The sequence below is a fragment of the Centropristis striata genome, chromosome 16 (assembly GCF_030273125.1).
Source record: "Centropristis striata isolate RG_2023a ecotype Rhode Island chromosome 16, C.striata_1.0, whole genome shotgun sequence".
NCBI lineage: Eukaryota > Metazoa > Chordata > Actinopteri > Perciformes > Serranidae > Centropristis > Centropristis striata.
This window is the reverse complement of record NC_081532.1, coordinates 36026283-36048228: the sequence shown is the minus strand read 5'-3', so window position 1 is coordinate 36048228 and position 21946 is coordinate 36026283. Positions and strand designations below refer to the sequence as shown.

The 21946-nt window shown below is 44.1% G+C and overlaps 2 protein-coding genes across 2 annotated transcripts; both read left to right on the top strand.

Annotated features, from left to right (window-relative positions):
* The first annotated feature begins 857 nt into the window (after positions 1-857).
* LOC131987826 (scavenger receptor cysteine-rich type 1 protein M130-like) lies at positions 858-6704 on the top strand. Its single transcript, XM_059352700.1, has 8 exons — positions 858-978; positions 2024-2056; positions 2163-2450; positions 2896-3210; positions 3295-3576; positions 5498-5812; positions 5906-6187; positions 6468-6704. Exons 1-8 carry the CDS (start codon positions 936-938, stop codon positions 6479-6481), a joined length of 1572 nt encoding a protein of 523 aa, XP_059208683.1. The 5' UTR covers positions 858-935; the 3' UTR covers positions 6482-6704.
* A 953-nt stretch (positions 6705-7657) lies between these two features.
* Positions 7658-18631, top strand: LOC131987819 (scavenger receptor cysteine-rich type 1 protein M130-like). The gene is made up of 12 exons (XM_059352692.1): positions 7658-7863; positions 9868-9900; positions 10014-10307; positions 10765-11079; positions 11173-11460; positions 12503-12817; positions 12909-13196; positions 15436-15750; positions 15841-16125; positions 17289-17603; positions 17697-17984; positions 18263-18631. Exons 1-12 carry the CDS (start codon positions 7821-7823, stop codon positions 18274-18276), a joined length of 2793 nt encoding a protein of 930 aa, XP_059208675.1. The 5' UTR covers positions 7658-7820; the 3' UTR covers positions 18277-18631.
* Positions 18632-21946: the final 3315 nt, after the last annotated feature.

The window sequence follows — 21946 nt, the reverse complement described above, 5'->3', positions numbered from 1 at the left end:
CTTTCACCCACAGTCCAAATTCCAGTCTTATGTGGCTTCCCCAAACAACAGCCTCTGGCTTCAAGGCTGTCTGCTAATCTCCCCAGCTGAGCAATGTAGCTAGATCCTTCCCCCCCATCCTCCCCCCTCTCAACCTCCCACAGCCCCTCCCCACCCACGCTTCGTACCCCCAGCGAGACAGAACAGACTTATAACATGCCACAGGGGAAGGGGGGGGGGGGGGCAGCATAGCCAGGCGGCCCTCGATCCTGCAGCTATCACAGCGCTGGACGCAGACCCGCCTGGCTATGCTGCCCCCCCCCCCCTTCCCCTGTGGCATGTTATAAGTCTGTTCATGTTGTGAAAGTGTATTATGCTTATGTTGCTGAGGTTCTTTTCATTGTTTTTTTCCTCCTTTCCTCTCCTTACGTGTGGTGTATTTCCCTCTCTTCTCTCCCTGTCTTCCTGTCCTGTTCACCTCTGTCTTATTGTGTGTGTGTGTTGTATACGTTCGGACGGGATGATGGCTAATTTCGTTGTAATGGTACTTGTTACTCTGAACAATTGACAATAAAGGTCATTCTGATTCTGATTCTGATTCACTGAGTGGTTACTTGAAAAACATTATTGAAAGGGCTAGGGTTAATTACTAACCCAATTAGTATCATTTTTAGTTGTAATTCAGTCTTCTCTGAATGACTCCCTGCTGATGTTAACACAGCTATTGGAAATAACAAAAAGACTGATAGGAACATCTCAGCTTCCCTTCTTGTCATGTTGACACAGACTAAAGTCCTACAATGTGTGATTTTTTAGCAGCTTTCACATAAAGTTGCACAAAAATGCAAGTGTAAATAAAAACTACAGTCCAGGAAGGCTCCTCCTCTTCCAGTACACATATACACACTGAGGACAGCATATGTGTTGATCAGAGCAGAGACACAGTCTACCTGAACATGGATCACATATTGGCGCTGTTGCTGTTGCTGCTAAGCTCAGGTAGGACTCTGATTTAAAGATTATGTTTATTATGCAGTTGTATTGCTACCTCACGACTGCTGCGCTCTTCCAATGAACGGCGCCTGGCTCTGCCCCCCGTTGGTCCAAGGCAATCCAGACTCTTTGCACTTCTTGTTCCCCGCTGGTGGAACACACTACCGGTTCCTACCAGAGCAGGGGCGTCCCTCTCTACCTTTAAAAAACTCCTGAAGACCCAGCTCTTCAGAGAGCATCTTCTCTCCTAGACCACATGATAAGTCTACTCCTCAAAGAATTGTCACTAGCACTAATAGCTCTTATTGCACTATACCTTGATTGTTTGCTTTTACTGTTCCTGTAAGTCGCTTTGGATAAAAGCGTCTGCTAAATGACTAAATGTAAATGTAAATGTAAACTTCAATTGAACCTTTAAATCAGCTCACATATATGGAGGACGCACGCTGCCATGATAAATAAAAATAGAAAAACTTTAACTTTATGAAGATTTTTTTCCTACAACGAGCCCAGGCCCAGTCTCATAGTATTAACCACTCTAGCTTTATTATTAGCTACATGGGACCTGGGTTGCATAAGTAACACAAAAAAAGGAAGCAGTTAAATCTTCAGGGTCTCCAAGGCCAAAATAACAAACAAAAGACAATCTGGAAAATAAGATTCAGCTAAATCTACCAAACAAAACAGACAGCTCCCTAAATAGGCAAAAGCTCAGAAAGTAATATAAAAGCTTTGCATCCACTGAACTACTGACAAGTATTTCATACAACTTAATGTCCAAAATGCCTAACTATCCTTTGAAGTGACTGGCTGGAACAGAGACATCCGATTGGCTACATAAAATTCACATTTTTAAAAATGCATTTGTGACTCAGGATGTGGCAGGGAATTCTCAAAACCCCATGCATAATGGAGGTGAAACGTAATTTGTAAGTTAGAGTTAAGTTGTCTGTATGTGTAAGTGTAACAACATCAAAATATTTTTTATGAAAATTGCTACTTTCATAAACATATTTGTGTATTTCTCTGAAATATTTGTGTGTTTCTCCAGGACTCCAGGCTGAAGGAAATGACAACCCAGCAGGTAAATGGAGAAAGAAAAGACATTTAATAACAGCAGTCAAGTTTAAGTCTAAAGTTTTCTCAATTAAATTTGTTGTTTTACTGATGACTCTCTTGTTTTTGTGCAGAGTCTGTCAGGTTGGTGGGAGGAGCCAGTCGCTGTGCAGGAACACTGGAGGTAAAACATGAAGGAGAATGGAGATCAGTGGGTGATGTTTTCTCCTACTGGACCCTGAAGGATGCAGCTGTTGCCTGCAGAGAGTTGGAGTGTGGCTCTGCTGTTTCTGTAACAAGGAGAGAGGAGTCCTCAGATAGATCTGTGTGGTGGGTCAGGTCAGACTGTCTTCAGTCTAAATCTCTGAGAGAGTGTGTCAACTCTGATTCCTCTTCCGTCATCCTGAATCTCGTCTGCTTAGGTAAGCTCATTAGTCTCATCATCTATGACTTTAATGTAACAAAGTTGACACAAGAACCAGACAGAATGACAGCAAACTGTCTGAGCTGCTGCCTCAGTAAATCAGGTGCTGAACGCACCAAGATTTAGAAATATAACCAATGTCTGCTTCAGAAGTCCCCTGGGCAACCATCAACCAGCCTGAAAGGACTACTTCAGCTTGACAGCGTTCAAAGATACTGGTTACTACTATCAGGTTGTTTCATTGCTAACATAATGCCAAGTTCTCCCTACATGACTTTAGCCCTGATTTCCCACTCCAAGAAAAGACACAAGTCAAGAGGCTCGCAATGTTGGAATTGAACTCAATCCAGATTGAATCACTGTATTCTTGTTTGATGACATCTTTTTATCCAGTGTCTGGTGTCTCTTATCTCTCTCTGTTTTCTCTTCTCTCATCTCTCCAGACTCTGTCAGGCTGGTGAATGGGACCAGTCTGTGCTCAGGCAGACTGGAGGTGAAGTCTGACCAGTCTAACCAGAGCTGGTCCTCAGTGTGTGAAGCTGACTTTGACCAGCAGGATGCAGAGGTGGTCTGCAGGGAGCTTGGATGTGGGGCTCCTTTGGTCCTCCAGGGGGCGCTCTATGGAGAAGTGGAGTCTCCAATGTGGACCAAAGAGTTCCAGTGTGGAGGAGATGAGTCTGCTCTCCTGGACTGTAGAAGCTCAGGCTCAGCTAGAAAGACATGCTCACCTGGCAGAGCTGTTGGACTCACCTGCTCAGGTAGAAGAAGAGCTGCAGCTTTCATTTCTGTTCTGATCAAACTCACTTTATTCTTTTACTGATGACTCTCTTATTTCTGTTCAGAGCCTTCCAGATTGGTGGGTGGGGACAGTCGCTGTGCAGGAACACTGGAGGTGAAACAGGGAGAATGGAGAACAGTGGGTGACTCTGACTGGACCCTGAAGGAAGCAGCTGCTGTCTGCAGAGAGCTGGACTGTGGTTCTACTCTCTCTGTAGGACTGAAATGGGAGTCCTCAGACAGACCTGTGTGGTCCATCAGCCCTGACTGTGTTCATTCTGGATCTGTTATGCGGGAGTGTGTAACAGCATATTCCTCTCCCTCATCTCTGGGTGTCACCTGCTCTGGTAAGAAAATCTATGACGTAATATATGACAGTAATGTAGCAGGTTGACAGACACATGCAGCAGCTAGAATAGTATCAGATGTCTGATGAGCAGCTGCACTAAATCAGGTGTTGAATGCACCAAGATAAACTTTCATGAATCAGGCAGGATCCAAATGCAGCACAACCAAGATTGACAGCAAGGTCTCTTTTATTGTTCCACACAAAGCAGGAAACACAGGAAACAAACAGGCAACTAGAGTCTAGAGAGCAGAAACACAAAAGTCCCGAACAAAGCTTGATGAGCCCCTGGAAGCGCAGGTCGATCTGGATAGCCAACTCGGTGATCCTGTCCAGTGTAGGCGGAACTGTGTGGCAGACCAATCCGTCTTAAATATAGTCCGCTAGTTCATGGAGAAAGGTGTCTATTAGCGCCTCAGAGTTCCACTTGCTCTGGCGAGCCTAGGTGCGGAAATCAATCGAATAATCTGCCACTGTGCGGTCTCCCTGCCGCATGTCCATGAGTCCCTGTGCAGTGTCAGATCTGACAGCCGCCAAGCCGAAAACCTTGCGTAGCTCCTCAGCAAATGCCTGGAATGAGGAGAAGGCTGGGGACTGACTCTCCCACTCAGCGGTTCCCCACAGGCGAGCTCTTCCTGTGAGATGATTGATGGTGAAGCGACTCTTGCTTGCTCCGAGGCAAAAGTGCGAGGCTGGAGGGAGAACAGCAGGGAACAGCTTGTCAGGAAGGCACTGCAGGTCTCCGGGTCGCCATCGTAGTGCTCTGGTGTCCCCCGCCGGGGTTTCGGTAGAAGAACAGGAGAGTGGGGGAGACACCGATGCCAGTGTTGCAGTAGCTGCCGGGGTGTGAGCAGTAGGGTTAGTTAGTTGCGCCATTAACTGTCTCATCTGCTCAGCTAATGCCGCTAGCATCTGTGCATTAGCCTCCGCGGCCTGCCTGGCTACCATGGTGGCAGCAGACATCATGGCCTCATGCTGCTGGAAAAAGCCCTCAATCTGTTGGAGATGATCCAGCGGGGAAGGGTTGTGTGCTGGATCCATTCTTGGCCAGATTGTACTGTCGTGAATCAGGCAGGATCCAAATATAGCACAACCAAGATTGAGAGCAAGGTCTCAATTTGTCTTTTATTGTTCCACACAAAGCAGGAAACACAGGAAACAATAAACAGGCAACTAAGTCTCTGAATGTAGCAGAAACACAAAAGCCCCAAGCAAAGCTCTGAAGCAGGGAAGGCGAGTTCAGTAGTGACTGTCCACGGCTTAGAAATGAACCGGCGGGGTAAGCCTGTCGAACACTGAGTTCCTCAAAAAACTCCAGAGACAGCCAGCAAGTAATCCTCTTCAGAGAAGCCGGAGCAGCAGACACCAACACGGAAACAGTGAAAATCAAACCAGGAAACACACAGGCTGGAATCAAAGTCGGGGACGGAAGGCAGGCAGGTTTACCGGGGCAGAGACGAGGAGACGGATTTAGGAACCGACGGGATCGGAACCGGGAAGTCAAACCGAGAAAGATCGCTGGAAAGTTCTGCATGGTACAAAGACAATCTGGCAACTGGTGCTGGGCTGGTGAGGCTTAAATGGAGCTTGATGAGCTCTGAATGAGCTCCAGCTGAGCTCTGCAGGTGCAGCATCTCCTCTGATGAGGGGGCGTGGCGTGCTGCACCAGAGCCCATGACATAAACGTACATATGAAACAAATCATTTCAACATGCACAAATGAACAAAGTCCATCGGTGGCATAAATGTGGTCCAACAATAGTCTGTAGTGTTATAAAGATGAGTTCTGTTGTTGATGATGAACTTATGTTGGAATTGTGCTGAGCCCAGTTAGAATCACTGAATTCTTGTTTGATGACATCTTTTTATTCTGTGTCTGGTGTCTTTTATCTCTCTCTGTTTCTCTTCTCTCATCTCTCCAGACTCCGTCAGACTGGTAAATGGGACCAGTCTGTGCTCAGGCAGACTGGAGGTGAAGTCTGGCCAGTCCAACCAGAGCTGGTCCTCAGTGTGTGAAACTGACTTTGACCAGCAGGATGCAGAGGTGGTCTGTAAGCAAATTGGGTGTGGGGCTCCTTTGGTCCTCCAGGGGGCGCTCTATGGAGAAGTGGAGGCTCCAATGTGGACCAAAGAGTTCCAGTGTAGAGGAGATGAGTCTGCTCTCCTGGACTGTAGAAGCTCAGGCTCAGATAGAAACACCTGCTCACCTGGCAGAGCTGTTGGACTCACCTGCTCAGGTAGAAGAGGAGCTGCAGCCTTGATATGGTTCATTTCTGTTCTGATCAAACTCACTTTATTCTTTTACTGATGACTCTTGTGTTTCTGTTTAGAGCCTGTCAGGTTGGTGGGAGGAGACAGTCGCTGTGCAGGAACACTGGAGCTGAACCTTAATGGAGACTTGAGACCAGTGAGACCCTCTGACTGGAACCTGAAGAAAGCAGCTGTTATATGTCGAGAGCTGAACTGTGGCGCTGCTGTTTCTTTTGGAGAGAAAGAGTCCTCGTTCAAACCTGCATGGTGGGTCAGGTCTGACTGTGTTCAGTCTGGATCTGCTCTGAGAGAGTGTGCAGCGCCAAATTTCTCTTCGTCCTTGCTGAATCTCACCTGCTCAGGTAAGCCCATCAGTATCATCATCTCTGACAGTAATGTTTCCAGTACGTTCCTTCCTCTGTCACAGTGACAGTCAGTGTTTTCCATCAGACTGAACTGTAAAGTTATCCAGAACAATATTGACATCCTGACATGTAGAAGGTGGATTTGTTTCAGGAAACTTTGAACTCTCCATAGATCGCTGATCTTCACCTGACAGGACACACCTGGAGGAACCTGTCTGTCTGTCTGTGATAGACTTGTGACATCAAATCATTTTTCATCCTCTCTCTGTGTTTACAGACCTGCTGGTTTAGCCCAATTTCTCTGCATCCTCCTCCATGGATGAGGTCTCTGAGTCCGACTGAAGAGAAAGGAGCTCAGCAAGCAGAGCAGCACCTGTAAAAAATTGACATATATCATCTCTTCTGTATGACCAATTCATGATGTGAAATACACATTTGGTGACATTTGCCAATTGGTTGTTACAAAAACATAAAAAATAAAAAATAAATGATGCCCAATGATTTCACACAAAGTCTATGTTTGTTGCTTAGGATGAGACTAATTTTCATACTTTTTTTTAAATGTATTTTTTAAGTATTTTTTTTATTTTGTATGTGAGAAGTTTCCCCCTATTTTATAATTAAGGAATTGATGATGTACGTCAGCATTTGCCTATATTTTCTAATGATTGTTTTCGCTCTCTCTCTGTCTCTCTCTCCGTCTCTCTCTCTCTCTCTCTGTATATATATATATATATATATAGATATAGATCTATCTATCTATATATATCCATCTATCTATCTATCTATCTATCTAGATATAGATATATATTTATAGATAGATATAGATATATGGCAGAGATGTGCTTCCATACAGGAGTGAGTTTAATTGTAAAGTCTCAATGAAAAAGGGGAGGTTATGTTTTTGAACTTTAAACTTCAGACTGTCCTGTTTGCTATGCTCCTGTTTGCTTTTGACAAAGTCATCGGATAATAGTTTGAGTATTTTTTTAATGTTCTGCTACTTTATAATTTTACTGCACTACAGTACATTCATGTGACAGCACATGTTACAATACAGATACAATACAGATTCAGATCCTTCTTGCAGAGATTCAAATCAACTGAATATCTTCGGCTTTTGGACTGTTAGTCAGACCTTGGACAAACTGTGCTGCACATTATTCATTGATGTTTTATACACAGTGATGATTACTTGGAAACATAATTCATAGGGTTAATTACTAACCCAATAAGTATCATTTTTAGTTTTAGCTTTAATTCAGTCCGCTCTGACTGACTCCCTGCTGATGTTCACACATCTATTGTAAATAACAAGAAGACTCTGACTGCTTTAATCTGATAGGTACATCTCAGCCTGCCCTGTTTGTCATATTGACACAGACCAAAGTCCTACAATCTGTAATGCAGTTTTCAAAGAAAGTTGCACAGAAATGCAAGTGTTAATACGTATAAGCTATAGTCTAGGACAAACTGTGCTGATCTGTTAGCAGCTTTCACATAAAGTTGCACAAAAATGCAAGTGTAAATATAAACTACAGTCTAGGAAGGCTCCTCCTCTTCCCATACACATATACACACTGAGGACAGCATATGCAATGATCAGAGCAGAGAGACAGCCTACCTGAACATGGATCACATATTGGCACTGTTGCTGTTGCTGCTGAACTCAGGTAGGACTCTGATTTAAAGATGATGTTAATTATGTAATTATATTTATATTGAACCTCAAAAATCAGAGAACAAACTGCTCACACGTAAGGGGGACCCATGCTGCCATGATAAAAAATAAAAATAGAAAAACTTGATGAATAAATGAACATACAAATAAACTGACCACGTATCGTTAAAAAAAAATAACTGGAGGCATTGTTTATTGAGCATTGTTTATACAGCACATACTCATATTATTAGATCGCACAGCATTCAAGCCTGTCATTGTATTTACTGGCTTTTTCAAGAAAAAAATAGTGCCAAGTTAATTTCTGGTAGTAATAATAATAATAATAATAATAATAATACAGTGTATTTAGAAGGTGCCTTTTTTGGCACTCAAGGACACCGTACAAAAAAGATAGAAAAAGAAACAAAAATAAAATACATAAAATTAAGAACAATACAATAGATTGGACAGGGCAGTTGGCATCAGAGGTAATACGCAGTTTTAAACAGATGTGTGATTTGATGAGTTGTGATTTGAAATGGGGGAGTGAATCAATGTTTCTGAGTTGGGGTGGTAAATAATTCCAGAGGCGAGGAGCAGAGCGGCTGAATGCTCTGCTCCCCATTGTGGTGAGACGGGTGGAGGGGAAAGATGGATGGAGGAAGAGGATCTAAGGGGAGCAGGAGCGAGTGGGAACATGGAGGAGGTCGGACAGATATGGGGGGGACTTTGTATTGAATATGGAACTGAACCGGGAGCCAGTGGAGCTGTTTCACCCTCCCCCAAGGTTGTCAATATTGAGGGAAAAGCTGTCGGTTTTGGATGAAGTGTATTTGGTGCCAATGAGGAGAACCTCTGTTTTGTTAGTGATGAATTTAAGGAAGTTTAGGGTGAACCAGGTTTTTATTTTAGAGATGCAATGGGTGAGGGAGGTAGGCGGGAGAGAAGACGAGGGTTTGGTGGCGAGGTAGAGCTGGGTGTCAACGGCATAGCAGTGGAAGTGAATGTTAAATTTGCAGAAGATACCGCTGAGGGGAAGGAGGTAGATGATGAAGAGGAGGGGCCCCAGGACAGAGCCCAGGGGCACATCTGAGGTGACGGAGGAGGGAAAGGATTTGAGGGACTTGAGTTGAATGAGCTAAGTGCGACCAGAGAAGTAGGATGTGAACCAGTCTAAGGGAGTGTGGTTAATGCCAATGGAAGATGTCCAGGTGAAGGTGGAGTGCCTCTGGTGTTGATCCAGGCAGGTGATAGCGCAACCGGAGCAGGTCAGTACTGTATCAAACCCGCCACTGGCAGGTGGACGGGCAGTAGAAAGAGCCAGGCACAGACCAACAAGATGTATGTCCTACCGGCCCACATTGTGGACGAGGACTCAGGCAGTGTTGACGGCCAGAAAACGCCAGGTGAGGCTCACACCGGGACAGGACAGGTGAGCTAATAGTGAAAACTCAAATAGACAATAGTGCCGGCAAGTCATAAAAATATCCCAAAATGAGTGCAATTACACTGTCCGATTAGGTCATAGGACCATAAAATCAGTCAAAAGTAAAAACGTTACCGGCGAGCAGCAGCAGCTAGTTGCACCAGCGTTCACTCGTTGGCCATGACCGCCATCAGCACTCTTGAACTGTTTAACTGTTTTCATGCTTTCATGATATGCACAAGGACCATTGTTTTGTGGTAAAATAGGTGACCTTTCAGTGTACACAGTTTTTAGATTAAAACATTGTAGTTTCTTGACCCTGCCAACATGCCGGAAATATGTATTCAATGATCAGAACTTGCCAGAACCCCGACACTGGAGCTCAGAAAGTAAGATAATAGCTTTGCATCCACTGCACTACTGGCAAGTATTTAATACAACTTATGTCCAAAATGCTTAACTATCCTTTGAAGAGACTGGCTGGAACAGAAGGAGACATCTAATTAGCTGCGTATAATTCACATTTTTAAAAAGGCATTTGTGAATCAAGCTGTGGCATTTCTACGAAATATTTGTGTATTTCTCCAGGACTCCAGGCTGAAGGAAATGACTACTCAGCAGGTAAATGGAGAAAGAAAAGAGAAAGAAATTTAATAACAGCATTAAAGTTTAAATCTAAAGTTTTCTCAAATAAACTTAGTTGTTTGACTGATGACTCTCTTGTTTATGTTCAGAGCCTGTCAGGTTGGTGGGAGGACACAGTCGTTGTGCAGGAACACTGGAGCTGAAACATGAAGGAGAATGGAGACCACTGTGTGATCGTGATAGTTTCTCCCACTCGACCCTCAAGGAAGCAGCTGTTGTCTGCAAAGAGTTGGAGTGTGGCTCTGCTGTTTCTATAACAAGGAGAGAGGAGTCCTCAGAGAGATTTGTGTGGTCAGTCAATGATGACTGTCTTCACTCTAATTATCTGAGAGAGTGTGTTAGATCATATTCCTCTCCCGAAATCCTGAATCTCGTCTGCTTAGGTAAGCTCATTAGTCACATCATCTATGCCTTTAATGTTATAAAGTTGACACAATAAACAGATAGAAAAACACCGGCTGCTTCAGAAGTCCCCTGGGCAACCATCAACCAACCTGACAGGACTACTTTAGTTTGACAGCTTTCATAACCACTGCTTTCCATCATTAGGTTATTTCATTGCCACAATAATGCCAAGTTCCCCCTACATGACTTTAGCCCTGATTTTCTACTCTGACAAAAGACACAAGTCAAGAGGCTTGCAGACAAAAATGGATAACAATTGTAAGAATGTATTAAATGTAACTTTGATGGTAGACTGCTGCAGTCTGTGGTGTTATAAAGATGAGTTCTGTTGTTTATCATGAACTTATGTTGGAATCTTGCTGAGTTTGATGACATCTTTTTATTCTGTCTGTTGTCTTTTATCTCTCTCTCTTTTCTCTTGTGTCATCTCACCAGACTCTGTCAGGCTGGTGAATGGGACCAGTCTGTGCTCAGGGCGACTGGAGGTGAAGTCTGACCAGTCTAACCAGAGCTGGTCCTCAGTGTGTGAAGCTGACTTTGACCAGCAGGATGCAGAGGTGGTCTGCAGGGAGCTTGGCTGTGGGGCTCCTTCAGTCCTCCAGGGGGCGCTCTATGGAGAAGTGGAGGCTCCAATGTGGACCAAAGAGTTCCAGTGTAGAGGAAATGAGTCTGCTCTCGTGGACTGTAGAAGCTCAGTCTCAGATAGAAACACCTGCTCACCTGGCAGAGCTGTGGGACTCACCTGCTCAGGTAGAAGAGGAGCTGCAGCTTTCATTTGGTTAATTTCTGTTCTGATGAAACTCACTTCATTCTTTTACTGATGACACTCTGGTTTCTGTTCAGAGCCTGTCAGGTTGGTGGGAGGAGAAAGTCGCTGTGCAGGATTACTGGAGCTGAAACATGAAGGAGAGTGGAGACAAGTGGGTGATCCTTACGATGAAGAATGGACCCTGAAGGCAGCAGCTGCGGCCTGCAGAGAGCTGGACTGTGGTTCTGCTGTTTCTGTAAGAATAGAGGAGACCTCATACAGATCTATGTGGAGGATTTTGTCTGACTGTGTTCAGTCTGGATCTCTGAGAGACTGTACAAAATCAGATTACTCCTCCATCATCTATAATCTAACTTGCTTAGGTAAGACCCAGGATGTTCTCTGACATGGTCAGTGACAGTAATGTACTCAGGTCGACACACAAATTCATTAGTTAGAATGGCAGCAGACTGTCTGATGAGCAGCAGCCTCAGAAAATCTGGTTCTGAATGCAACAAGATATGTACAGGCCAAACACTGTTCAACATGTTTGTATTATGCTCGCGACAACACTTTACACTATGACGGCACATTTAGGAAGCCTTCACACCGCTGTGTCTGTTGACACAGAGGAGGAGACAGTCGGGTAGGAAAGAACAACTCCTTCTCCCTGCAGCATTAAACAGCCTCTCCATGCAGATTCACACAGAATCCACAACTACAGCACCAAGGTGTTTATAACTGAATGTGCAGCTCAATGCGATCGGGGACTATGAAGGATCTCAACTGATGATTAAAGAACCTGAGCTGTGCTATCATGTCCCCTCCAGTCGTCACTTCAGCAACAAAGTATTTCCTGAACTTAATGAACATACACGACAGGGATTTATCAATATGTGGCAGTTTTTACTGAACAAAAGCAATACTGTGATGTTTGTTTGAACTAATAAGAAAGGCTGTTCTTCTAAAAGAGATTTGACAATTTAACAATGAAACAGTGTTCATGTTCCTGATGTTCCTAGCCAGAATTTTATGAAGAAAAAACAGTTGTGACTATTTCACCAAATAAATACATAAATGAAAAGCACACGGAAATCAGGAATGTCTCCTCCCAGGACCAGAAAATTACCGGAACAAGCTCCTGCCCTTTTAAGTTTTAGGAATCATTTTGAAAACAAATTTTTATTCTGGGTAACACATCTTTTCAGAAGAAATAACAACAAGACAACAAGTGTTTTGGACTGAAAGCAAATGTAACTGTGATGGTTTTGTTGAGTTGAGTGATGAGTTTTATTATTGATGATGAACTCATGTTGGAATTGGGCTGAGTCCAGTTTGAATCACTGAATTCCTGTTTGATGGCATCTTTTCATTCTGTTTGGTGTCTTTTATCTCTCTCTGTTTTCTCTTCTCTCGTCTCTCCAGATTCTGTCAGGCTGGTGAATGGGAACAGTCTGTGCTCAGGCAGACTGGAGGTGAAGTCTGACCAATCTAACCAGAGCTGGTCCTCAGTGTGTGAAGCTGACTTTGACCAGCAGGATGCAGAGGTGGTCTGCAGGGAGCTTGGCTGTGGGGCTCCTTCAGTCCTCCAGGGGGTGCTCTATGGAGAAGTGGAGGCTCCAATGTGGACCAAAGAGTTCCAGTGTGGAGGAAATGAGTCTGCTCTCCTGGACTGTAGAAGCTCAGGCTCAGATAGAAACACCTGCTCACCTGGCAGAGCTGTTGGACTCACCTGCTCAGGTAGAAGAGGAGCTGCAGCTTTCATTTGGTTCATTTCTATTCTGATCAAACTCACTTTATTCTTTTACTGATGACTATTGTTTCTGTTCAGAGCCTCTCAGGTTGGTGGGAGGAGACAGTCGCTGTGCAGGAACACTGGAGGTGAAATACAAAGGAGAGTGGACACCAGTAGGTGATACTTACTCTGAAGGCTGGACTCTGAAGGAAACAGCTGCTGTCTGCAGAGAGCTGGACTGTGGTTCTCCTGTTTCTGTAAGAGTTAGAAAGGAGTCCCTAGACAGATTTGTGTGGAGTTTCAAGTTTGACTGTGTTCAGTCTGGATCTCTGAGAGAGTGTGTAACATCAGGCTCTTCATACAGTCTGGATATCACCTGCTCTGGTAAGAAAATCTATGGCATCATCTATAGCCTCATCTATGACATCATCTATGACATCATATTTGACAGTAATGTGGCAGGTTGACAGACATATGCAGCAGCTAGAATGGTATTAGATGTTTGATGAGCAACTGGAGTAAATGAGGTGTTGAATGCACCAAGATAAACATACATATGAAACATACACGTCTGCTGCTTCAGGAGTCCGCTGGGTGTGCAGATGTAACTGAACAAAAGAACCCTGATTAATGGTACACATGCTCAGGAGAAAAATTAATATTGGGCAAAAAGCTCTTTATCTGATTTCTGATTTTATCTGATGACCTGTGGGCCCACCACCCGCAGTGTAGGGCATAAGGGTCGGGTGTATTGTAAGCCGGGCAGCAGGCAAAGGCAGGTACCTGGGCGTGCAGACCCTCGGCTCCAGCAGCTGGCTCTGGGGATGTGGAACGTCACCTCGCTGGCGGGGAAGGAGCCCGAGCTTGTGAGGGAGGTCGAGCATTACCGGCTAGAAATAGTCCAGCTTACCTCCACGCAAAGTGTGGGCTCTAAAACCAAACTCCTGGAGAGAGGCTGGACTCTCTCCTTTAACCGGAGTTGCCCAGGGTGAGAGTTTGTGTGCGGGTGTGGGGATACTAACAAGCACCCGGCTGAGCGCCGATTTGTTGGAGTTCTCCCCGAGGAACGAGAGGGTCGCCTCCTAGCGACTGCAAGTCACGAGGAGGTCTCTGACTGTTGTTTGTGCTTATGCACCGAACAGCAGTTTGGAGTACCCGGCCTTCTTGGAGTCTCTGGGTGGTGTCCTGGAAGGGGTACCACGTGGGGATTCTATTGTTCTTCTGGGAGACTTTAACGCTCACATGGGTAACAATGATGGTACCTGGAGGGGAATGATTGGGAGGAATGGCCTTCCCGATTTGAATCGAGTGGTGTTCTGTTATTGGACTTCTGTGCTAGTCACGGTTTGTCCATAACAAACACCATGCTAGAACACAGAGTTGTTCATAAGTGTACTTGGTACCAGAGCACTCGAGGTCAAAGATGGATGATCGATTTTATTATCGTATCGTCAGATCTGCGGCCGCATGTTCTGGATACTCGGGTGAAGACAGTAGCAGAGCTGTCAACTGATCAGCACCTGGTGGTGAGTTGGATCAGGTGGCGGGGGAGGCTACTGGACAGACTTGTCAAACCCAAACGTGTAGTGAGGGTGAACTGGAAACGTCTCATGGAGGCCCCTGTCTGCAGGGTCTTCAACTCACACCTCCGGAAGAATTTCTCCAGCATCCCAAGTGAGGCTAGGGACATGGAGTCCGAATGGGTCGTGTTCAAAGCCTCAATTGTTGACGCAGCTGGCAGGAGCTGTGGTCTGAAGGTCGACGGTGCCTGTCGTGGCGGCAACCCAAGAACCCGCTGGTGGACACCAGCGTGAGGGAGGCTGTAAAGCGAAAGAAGGAGGCCTTTCGGTCTTGGCTGGCTGAGGGGTCTCTGGAAGCAGCAGACAGATACTGTTCGGCCAGAAGGGCTGCAGCTGCGGCTGTCGCTGAAGCAAAAACTCGGGTATGGGAGGAATTCAGGGAGGCTATGGAGGAGAACTTTTGGTCTGCCTCAGAGCAGGGCTTGGCTTAAGCTGTGTTTAGCGGGAGAGGAGACCTGCTGACCCGACCTGGGGGTGTCACCAGACAGTGGAAAAGGCACTTTGAGGAACTCCTTAATCCAGAGCCGCTGCTCCTTCGCGTCCAAAGGAGCCAGCTGAGGTGGTTTGGGCATCTGGTAAGGAAGCCTCCCCGGCGCCTCCCGTTAGAAGTGTTCCGGGCATGTCCAACTGGAAGGAGGCCCCGGGGAAGACCCAGAACACGGTGGAGGGATTATATCTCTCGCCTGGCGTGGGAACTCCTCGGGGTTCCCCAGGAGCTGGACGTTGTGGCTGGGGAGAGGGACGTCTGGAATGCCCTGCTTAGCCTGCTGCCCCCGCGACCCGGCCCGGATAAGCGGAGGTAAATGGATGGATGATTTAATTTGATAACAACTTTTAATCTGTAAATAATACTAATCAGATAATAATGGGTTTATTAGTGTGCATGTAAACATGCTCAGTGACCTACTGGACAGAACTTTGAGCAGCTCAGCTCAGCTGAGGGCTCGTCAGTATCACCACACCGACCTGGTGGACTTCGGCCTCGCCACAGTTTTTAAAAATGTTTTTATCTCTCTCTGTTTTCTCTTCTCTCATCTCTCCAGACTCTGTCAGGCTGGTGGGTGGGATCAGTCTGTGCTCAGGCAGACTGGAGGTGAAGTCTGGCCAGTCTAACCAGAGCTGGTCCTCAGTGTGTGAGGCTGACTTTGACCAGCAGGATGCAGAGGTGGTCTGCAGGGAACTTGGCTGTGGGGCTCCTTCAGTCCTCCAGGGGGTGCTCTATGGAGAAGTGGAGGCTCCAATGTGGACCAAAGAGTTCCAGTGTAGAGGAGATGAGTCTGCTCTCCTGGACTGTAGAAGCTCAGTCTCAGATAGAAACACCAGCTCACCTGGCAGAGCTGTGGGGCTCACCTGCACAGGTAGAAGAGGAGCTGCAGCTTTCATTTGGTTCATTTCTGTTCTGATGAAACTCACTTTCTTCTTTTAATGATTCTCTTGTTTCTGTTAAGAGCCTGCCAGTATCAGGTTGGTGGGAGGAGACAGTCGCTGTGCAGGAACACTGGAGGTGAAACAGGGAGAATGGAGACCAGTGAGAGACACTCACTGGTCACTGAAGACAGCAGTTGCTGTCTGCAGAGAGCTGGACTGTGGTTCTGCTCTTTCTGTAGAACTGAAAACTCACCGACACATACCTATGTGGTCCAGCAGCCCTGACTGTGTTCATTTTGGATCTGTCTTTCGGGAATGTGTAAAGTCAGATTACTCTCACACCAGTCTGGATATCACCTGCTCTGGTAAGAAAATCTATGACATCATCTATGACAGTAATATAGCAGGTTGACAGACACATGCAGGAGCTAGAATAGTATCAGAAGTCTGATGAGCAGCTGCAGTAAATCAGGTGCTGAATGCACCAAGATAAACATACATATGAAATAAGTCAGTTCATCCTGCACAAATGAACAAAGTCCATCTGTGGCATCAATGTGGTCCCAACACTAGTCTGTAGTGTTATATAAATGTTTTCTGTTATTTATGATGAACTTATGTTGGAATCAGGCGGTAACTACCGGGTCTGAGCAGTGAGGCAAACCCAGAAGAGCCTTTAGCTGCATTCTACCAAAGATTCCAACAGGGGGTGCTGACGGTGGTTGCAGAAGCATTTTGGTCATATCTATCTCAATACAAAATGAGTCAGCCTCCAATTGATTTATTACCTCAGAAAAAAATCTCATGATAACAATATGGTCTCAATCAGGAATAAAAAATATTCTTCAAGACAATCTGATGTTAATGTGTGAATAATGGCCCAATTTAGAAGACAATAGATGATAAAGAATTGTATGATTTGGGGCGTGGCTACCTTTGATTAATAGGTCATTAACATGGCGAGCTGTCATCAGGAGAGAAGAAAAGCAATGCGTATCCATGGCAACATGGACTTGTCCGTGTTTTTGTCCAGTTTCGTCTCATAGCATTGATCCTTTCACACTGTATTTTCACTTAATGACAGTTTATTTGAACAAAAAGTTCTTTTTTTCAGGTAAGTAACATACATTTAATTTTTGTATCTTGCTAGCCAAAATTAACAACAGTTAATGCTACAGTTAATATTGACATGAATCAGCAGCGGCTTTGCTCAGTCAGGTTACCGGTGTAGAAAGGCGTGTAGTCAGTGTCCTCCGTCATCAGTCAGATCCACCCCCCCAGTCTAAATATGGTCTGCTCCCAGTTTCCGAAAACAAGATGGCGACAGATGAAAAGAAAGATGGCGATGAGTGTTAAGCCAAACTCAATGCTTCCAACAGGCCAAAAACAAACAGGCGATGTCATGGTCACTACGTCCATTATTTATAGACAGTCTATGGTTGGAATTGTGCTGAGTCCAGTTTGAATCACTGAATTCTTGTTTGGTGTCTTTTATCTCTCTCGGTTTTCTCTTATCTCATCTCTCCAGACTCTGTCAGGCTGGTGAATGGAACGAGTCTGTGCTCAGGCAGACTGGAGGTGAAGTCTGACCAGTCTAACCAGAGCTGGTCCTCAGTGTGTGAAGCTGACTTTGACCAGCAGGATGCAGAGGTGGTCTGCAGGGAGCTTGGCTGTGGAGCTCCTTCAGTCCTCCAGGGGGCGCTCTATGGAGAAGTGGAGGCTCCAATGTGGACCAAAGAGTTCCAGTGTGGAGGAGATGAGTCTGCTCTCCTGGACTGTAGAAGATCAGGCTCAGATAGAAACACCTGCTCAGCTGGCAGAACTGTTGGTCTTACCTGCTCAGGTAGAAGAGCAGCTGCAGCTTTCATCTGGTTCATTTCTGTTCTGATCAAACTCACTTTCTTCTTTTACTGATGACTCTCTTTTTACTGTTCAGAGCCTGCCAGTATCAGGTTGAAGGGAGGAGACAGTCACTGTGCAGGAACACTGGAGCTGAACCTTAATGGAGTCTTGAGACAAGTGGAACCCTTTGACTGGAACCTGAAGAAAGCAGCTGTTATATGTCGAGAGCTGAAATGTGGTTCGGTTGTTTCTCTAGAAAAGAAAAAGTCCTACCACAGATCTGTGTGGAGGATCAGGCCAGACTGTGTTCAGTCTGGATCTGCACTGAGAGAGTGTACAACACCATATATATCTTACTTCTTGCTGAATCTCACCTGCTCAGGTAAGCCCATCAGTATCATCATCTCTGACAGTAATGTTTCCAGTACGTTCCTTCCTCTGTCACAGTGACAGTCAGTGTTTTCCATCAGACTGAACTGTAAAGTTATCCAGAACAATATTGACATCCTGACATGTAGAAGGTGGATTTGTTTCAGGAAACTTTGAACTCTCCATAGATCGCTGATCTTCACCTGACAGGACACACCTGGAGGAACCTGTCTGTCTGTCTGTGATAGACCTGTGACATCAAATCGTTTCATCCTCTCTCTGTGTTTACAGACCTGCTGGTTTAGCCCAATTTCTCTGCATCCTCCTCCATGGATGAGGTCTCTGAGGCCGACTGAAGAGAAAGGAGCTCAGCAAGCAGAGCAGCACCTGTCAAAAATTGACAAATATCATCTCTTCTGTATGACCAATTCATGATGTGAAATACACATTTTTGTTGACATTTTCCAATTGGTTGTTATAAAAACATTTGAAAAAATTATGCACCATGTTTTCACACCAAGTCTATGTTTGTTGCTTAGGATGAGACTAATTTGTATTTGTATGTTAGAATTTTCCCCCTATTTTGTCATTAAGGAACTTAATTATTTCATTAAAAACGATGTACGTCAGCATTTTCCTATATTTTCTAATGATGGTTTTTGCTCTCTCTCTCTCTCTCCCTCTCTCTCTCTCTCTGTCTCTCTATATATATATATATAAAATGATGGGGGGGGGGGGGGGGGGGGTTGGCAGATACAGGGGTGAGTTTAATTGTAAAGTCTCAATGAAAAAGGGGAGGTTATGTTTTTGAACTTTAAACTTCAGACTGTCCTGTTTGCTATGCTCCTGTTTGCTTTTGACAGAGTCATCGGGTTGTAGTTAAAGTTTTTTTTTTAAATGTTCTCCTACTTTATAATTTTACTGCACTACAGTACATTCATGTGACAGCAGATGTTACAATACAGATGCAATACAGATTCAGATCCTTCTTGCAGAGATTCAAATCAACTGAATATCTTTGGCTTTTGTCAGACCTTGGACTCGCACATTATTCATTGATGTTTTATACACAATGATGATTACTTGAAAACATCATTGATAGGATTAGGGTTAATTACTAACCCAATAAGTATCATTTTTAGTTTTAGCTTTAATTTAGTCTGCTGACTGATCTCCCTGCTGATGTTCACACATCTATTGTAAATTACAAGAAGACTCTGACTGCTTAAATCTGATAGGTACATCTCAGCCTGCCCTGTTTGTCATATTGACACAGACCAAAGTCCTACAATCTGTAATGAGTCAACAGTGTTCAAAGAAAGTTGCACAGAAATGCAAGTGTTAATACGTATAAGCTATAGTCTAGGAAGGCTCCTCCTCTTCCCGTACAGAAGACTAAATGAACATACCAATAAACTGACCACATATAGTTAAAAAAAAAAAACTGGAGACATTGTTTATTAAGCATTGTTTATACAGCACATACTCATGTTATTAGATCGCACAGCATTCAAGCCGATCATTGTATTTACTGACTTTGTATTGAATATGGAACTGAACCGGAAGCCAGTGGAGCTGTTGGAGGACAGGGGTAATGTGGTGGATAGAGGCGGTTCTTGTTATGATGCGGGCTGCTGAATTCTGGACACCCAGACTCTTAACCTTGGGGGAGAGTGAAACAGAGGAGTTGTCAATATTGAGGGAAAAGCTGTCGGTTTTGGTTTCTATCGGACTGAACTGAAAAGTTATCCAGAACAATGACATCCTGCGTATTGAAGATGGACTCTGGTAACCTTGAACTCTCCATAGATCGCTGATCGTCACCTGACAGAACACACCTGGAGGAACCTGTCTGTCTGTGTGTCATAGACCTGTGACATCACATCCTTTTTCATCTTCTCTCTGTCTTTACAGACCCACTGGTTTAGCCCAACATCTCTGCATCCTCCTCAATGGATGAGGTTTCCAAGGCTCACTAAAGAGGAAGAAGCTCAGAAAGCAGAGCAGCACCTGTAAAACATTGACATATATCATCTCTTCTGTATGACCAATACATGATGTGGAACACAGATTCGGTGACATTTGGCTTTAGGTTATATATATGTTATACTATTTTTTTATATTGTAAAAAATATTATTTGTATTATATTTTGTGTGTGTAATGTACTGTATGTAATATATGTAAGTTTTCATTTTTATATGTCGTACATTAGGAGTCCAGTCAATGTATAAAAAAAAGAATTGAGGGAGACTCATTTAATACATGGACTCTGGTTCACAATTTCTTATTTTATTTTGTAGTGTCTGTGTTTCTGTGCTTCACTTCCTGTCTTTGTTCTGTTTCCCCGTCAGCTCATTACTCACCTCAGTATCTATACTTCGAGCAGATCCACTCAGTAACAGTAACCAGATTGTGTTTGTCCTGTTTTTGTCCAGCATTATCTTTGTGTATTTTGATTCTCTTTTTGACCTCTGCCCATTTTACTTGACTTTGATATTGGATTACCCTTTGGAAATGTCTCTCCAGTATGTGTTCTACTGAAACTTTATTTTGACACATTTTTGGATTGTTCTCTGTGAAATTATTATTTCTGTAAGGTTTGTTGGACTTTTATTGGACAGCTTTAAGAACTGCTTTTTGTCTTCCCCTTGCCTGATTTTGGCTGCCACATTGACTGCCTGCCTGTAATTCAAGTGTTGGGTTTGAATTTCCACTCTCTGTCCTCTCTGGTCCTGGCTCATCACAGAAATTGCAGTGCACCAATTTTAGTCCAAATTTTTCAGATTTTCAAAATTCAGCCCTCCGAGAAGGCTTCACAGGAAGCACACTGAAGCAATAACTCAACTCTTGTTATCCTTGGCCTTCCTTTATTTTATCAGAAAATGACCACAGGTTACCACAGGTCATCAACCCGAAATGATTAAACCAAATATATCAGGTTACATAGAATAATATTAATGAAATTCTAACTTAAATAGCTATTTTTACTTCTTACAATAAACAAAACATTGACTCTTTTAAACTATATCAACAGATGTCTTATTTTGAATTAAAGTAGTGATTGCAGTAAACACAGTGGACCCAATGCTTTTACACAGCCAACATTAGCAGCAAACATTAATAGCTAAATGCTAACAGGACCTAGCTAAGCGCTAGCCCAGAATTCCAATGGAGTTATTCCAGCATGCTAACGTGAGCTAGCGGCAATGCTAGCTGCCTAACTCTGTGGTAAACATCAACAACACATTATATTAACCAGCGACACATTATTAGCAGGCTATTTCCCAGTTAGTTGCAGCTTACCAATGGGCTGTGTGCTTCTGTCAAAACCTGGATGCAACTGCCGTGATCAATATCACCTGAAGCCACAGGGACATTTCAAAATAAAACGAAGAGGTACAAAACCCTTAAATAAAGTATTCAGAGCTACAAATACTGATGATATAATAAAACTCTTGACACATACGGGAAATAATGCTAATAATAAAGCAATGAGTGCAACAACAGTAAGGTGCAGGTGAGGACAGAGGACAGGCTGATGTGTGAGGGACGGTGAATCACCTGGACACACTGTTGTAGCAGCTGTTGATGCAAAACTCAGTACACTTACTGAAAGTACACACAGAGGCTAAGACGTTGCATTGGAGGAGCAGAGTTTATTGCAATGAGAACAATGTTAATAGATCTGGCAGTTTCACATTCATAATATTGTGTATTTATTTATTGAGTTTTCTCTTGGCTATGCAGTCTTGTTCTGGGAATAACTGTTCTCAGACATGCTGTTTGTTTTATTTATTTGGGCAATACCTCGTTCTGTGAAACTGTTATCTAACATTCTGTTAAGTAAAGAACATTGACCCATTCCAGTTGAGAAGTGCAGAATACATTGTGACATGTTAGGTGCAGGTGAATGTGTGTGTGTGTGTGTGTGTATGATGAATACATCTTTTTTTGCTACATTTATTTATTTATTT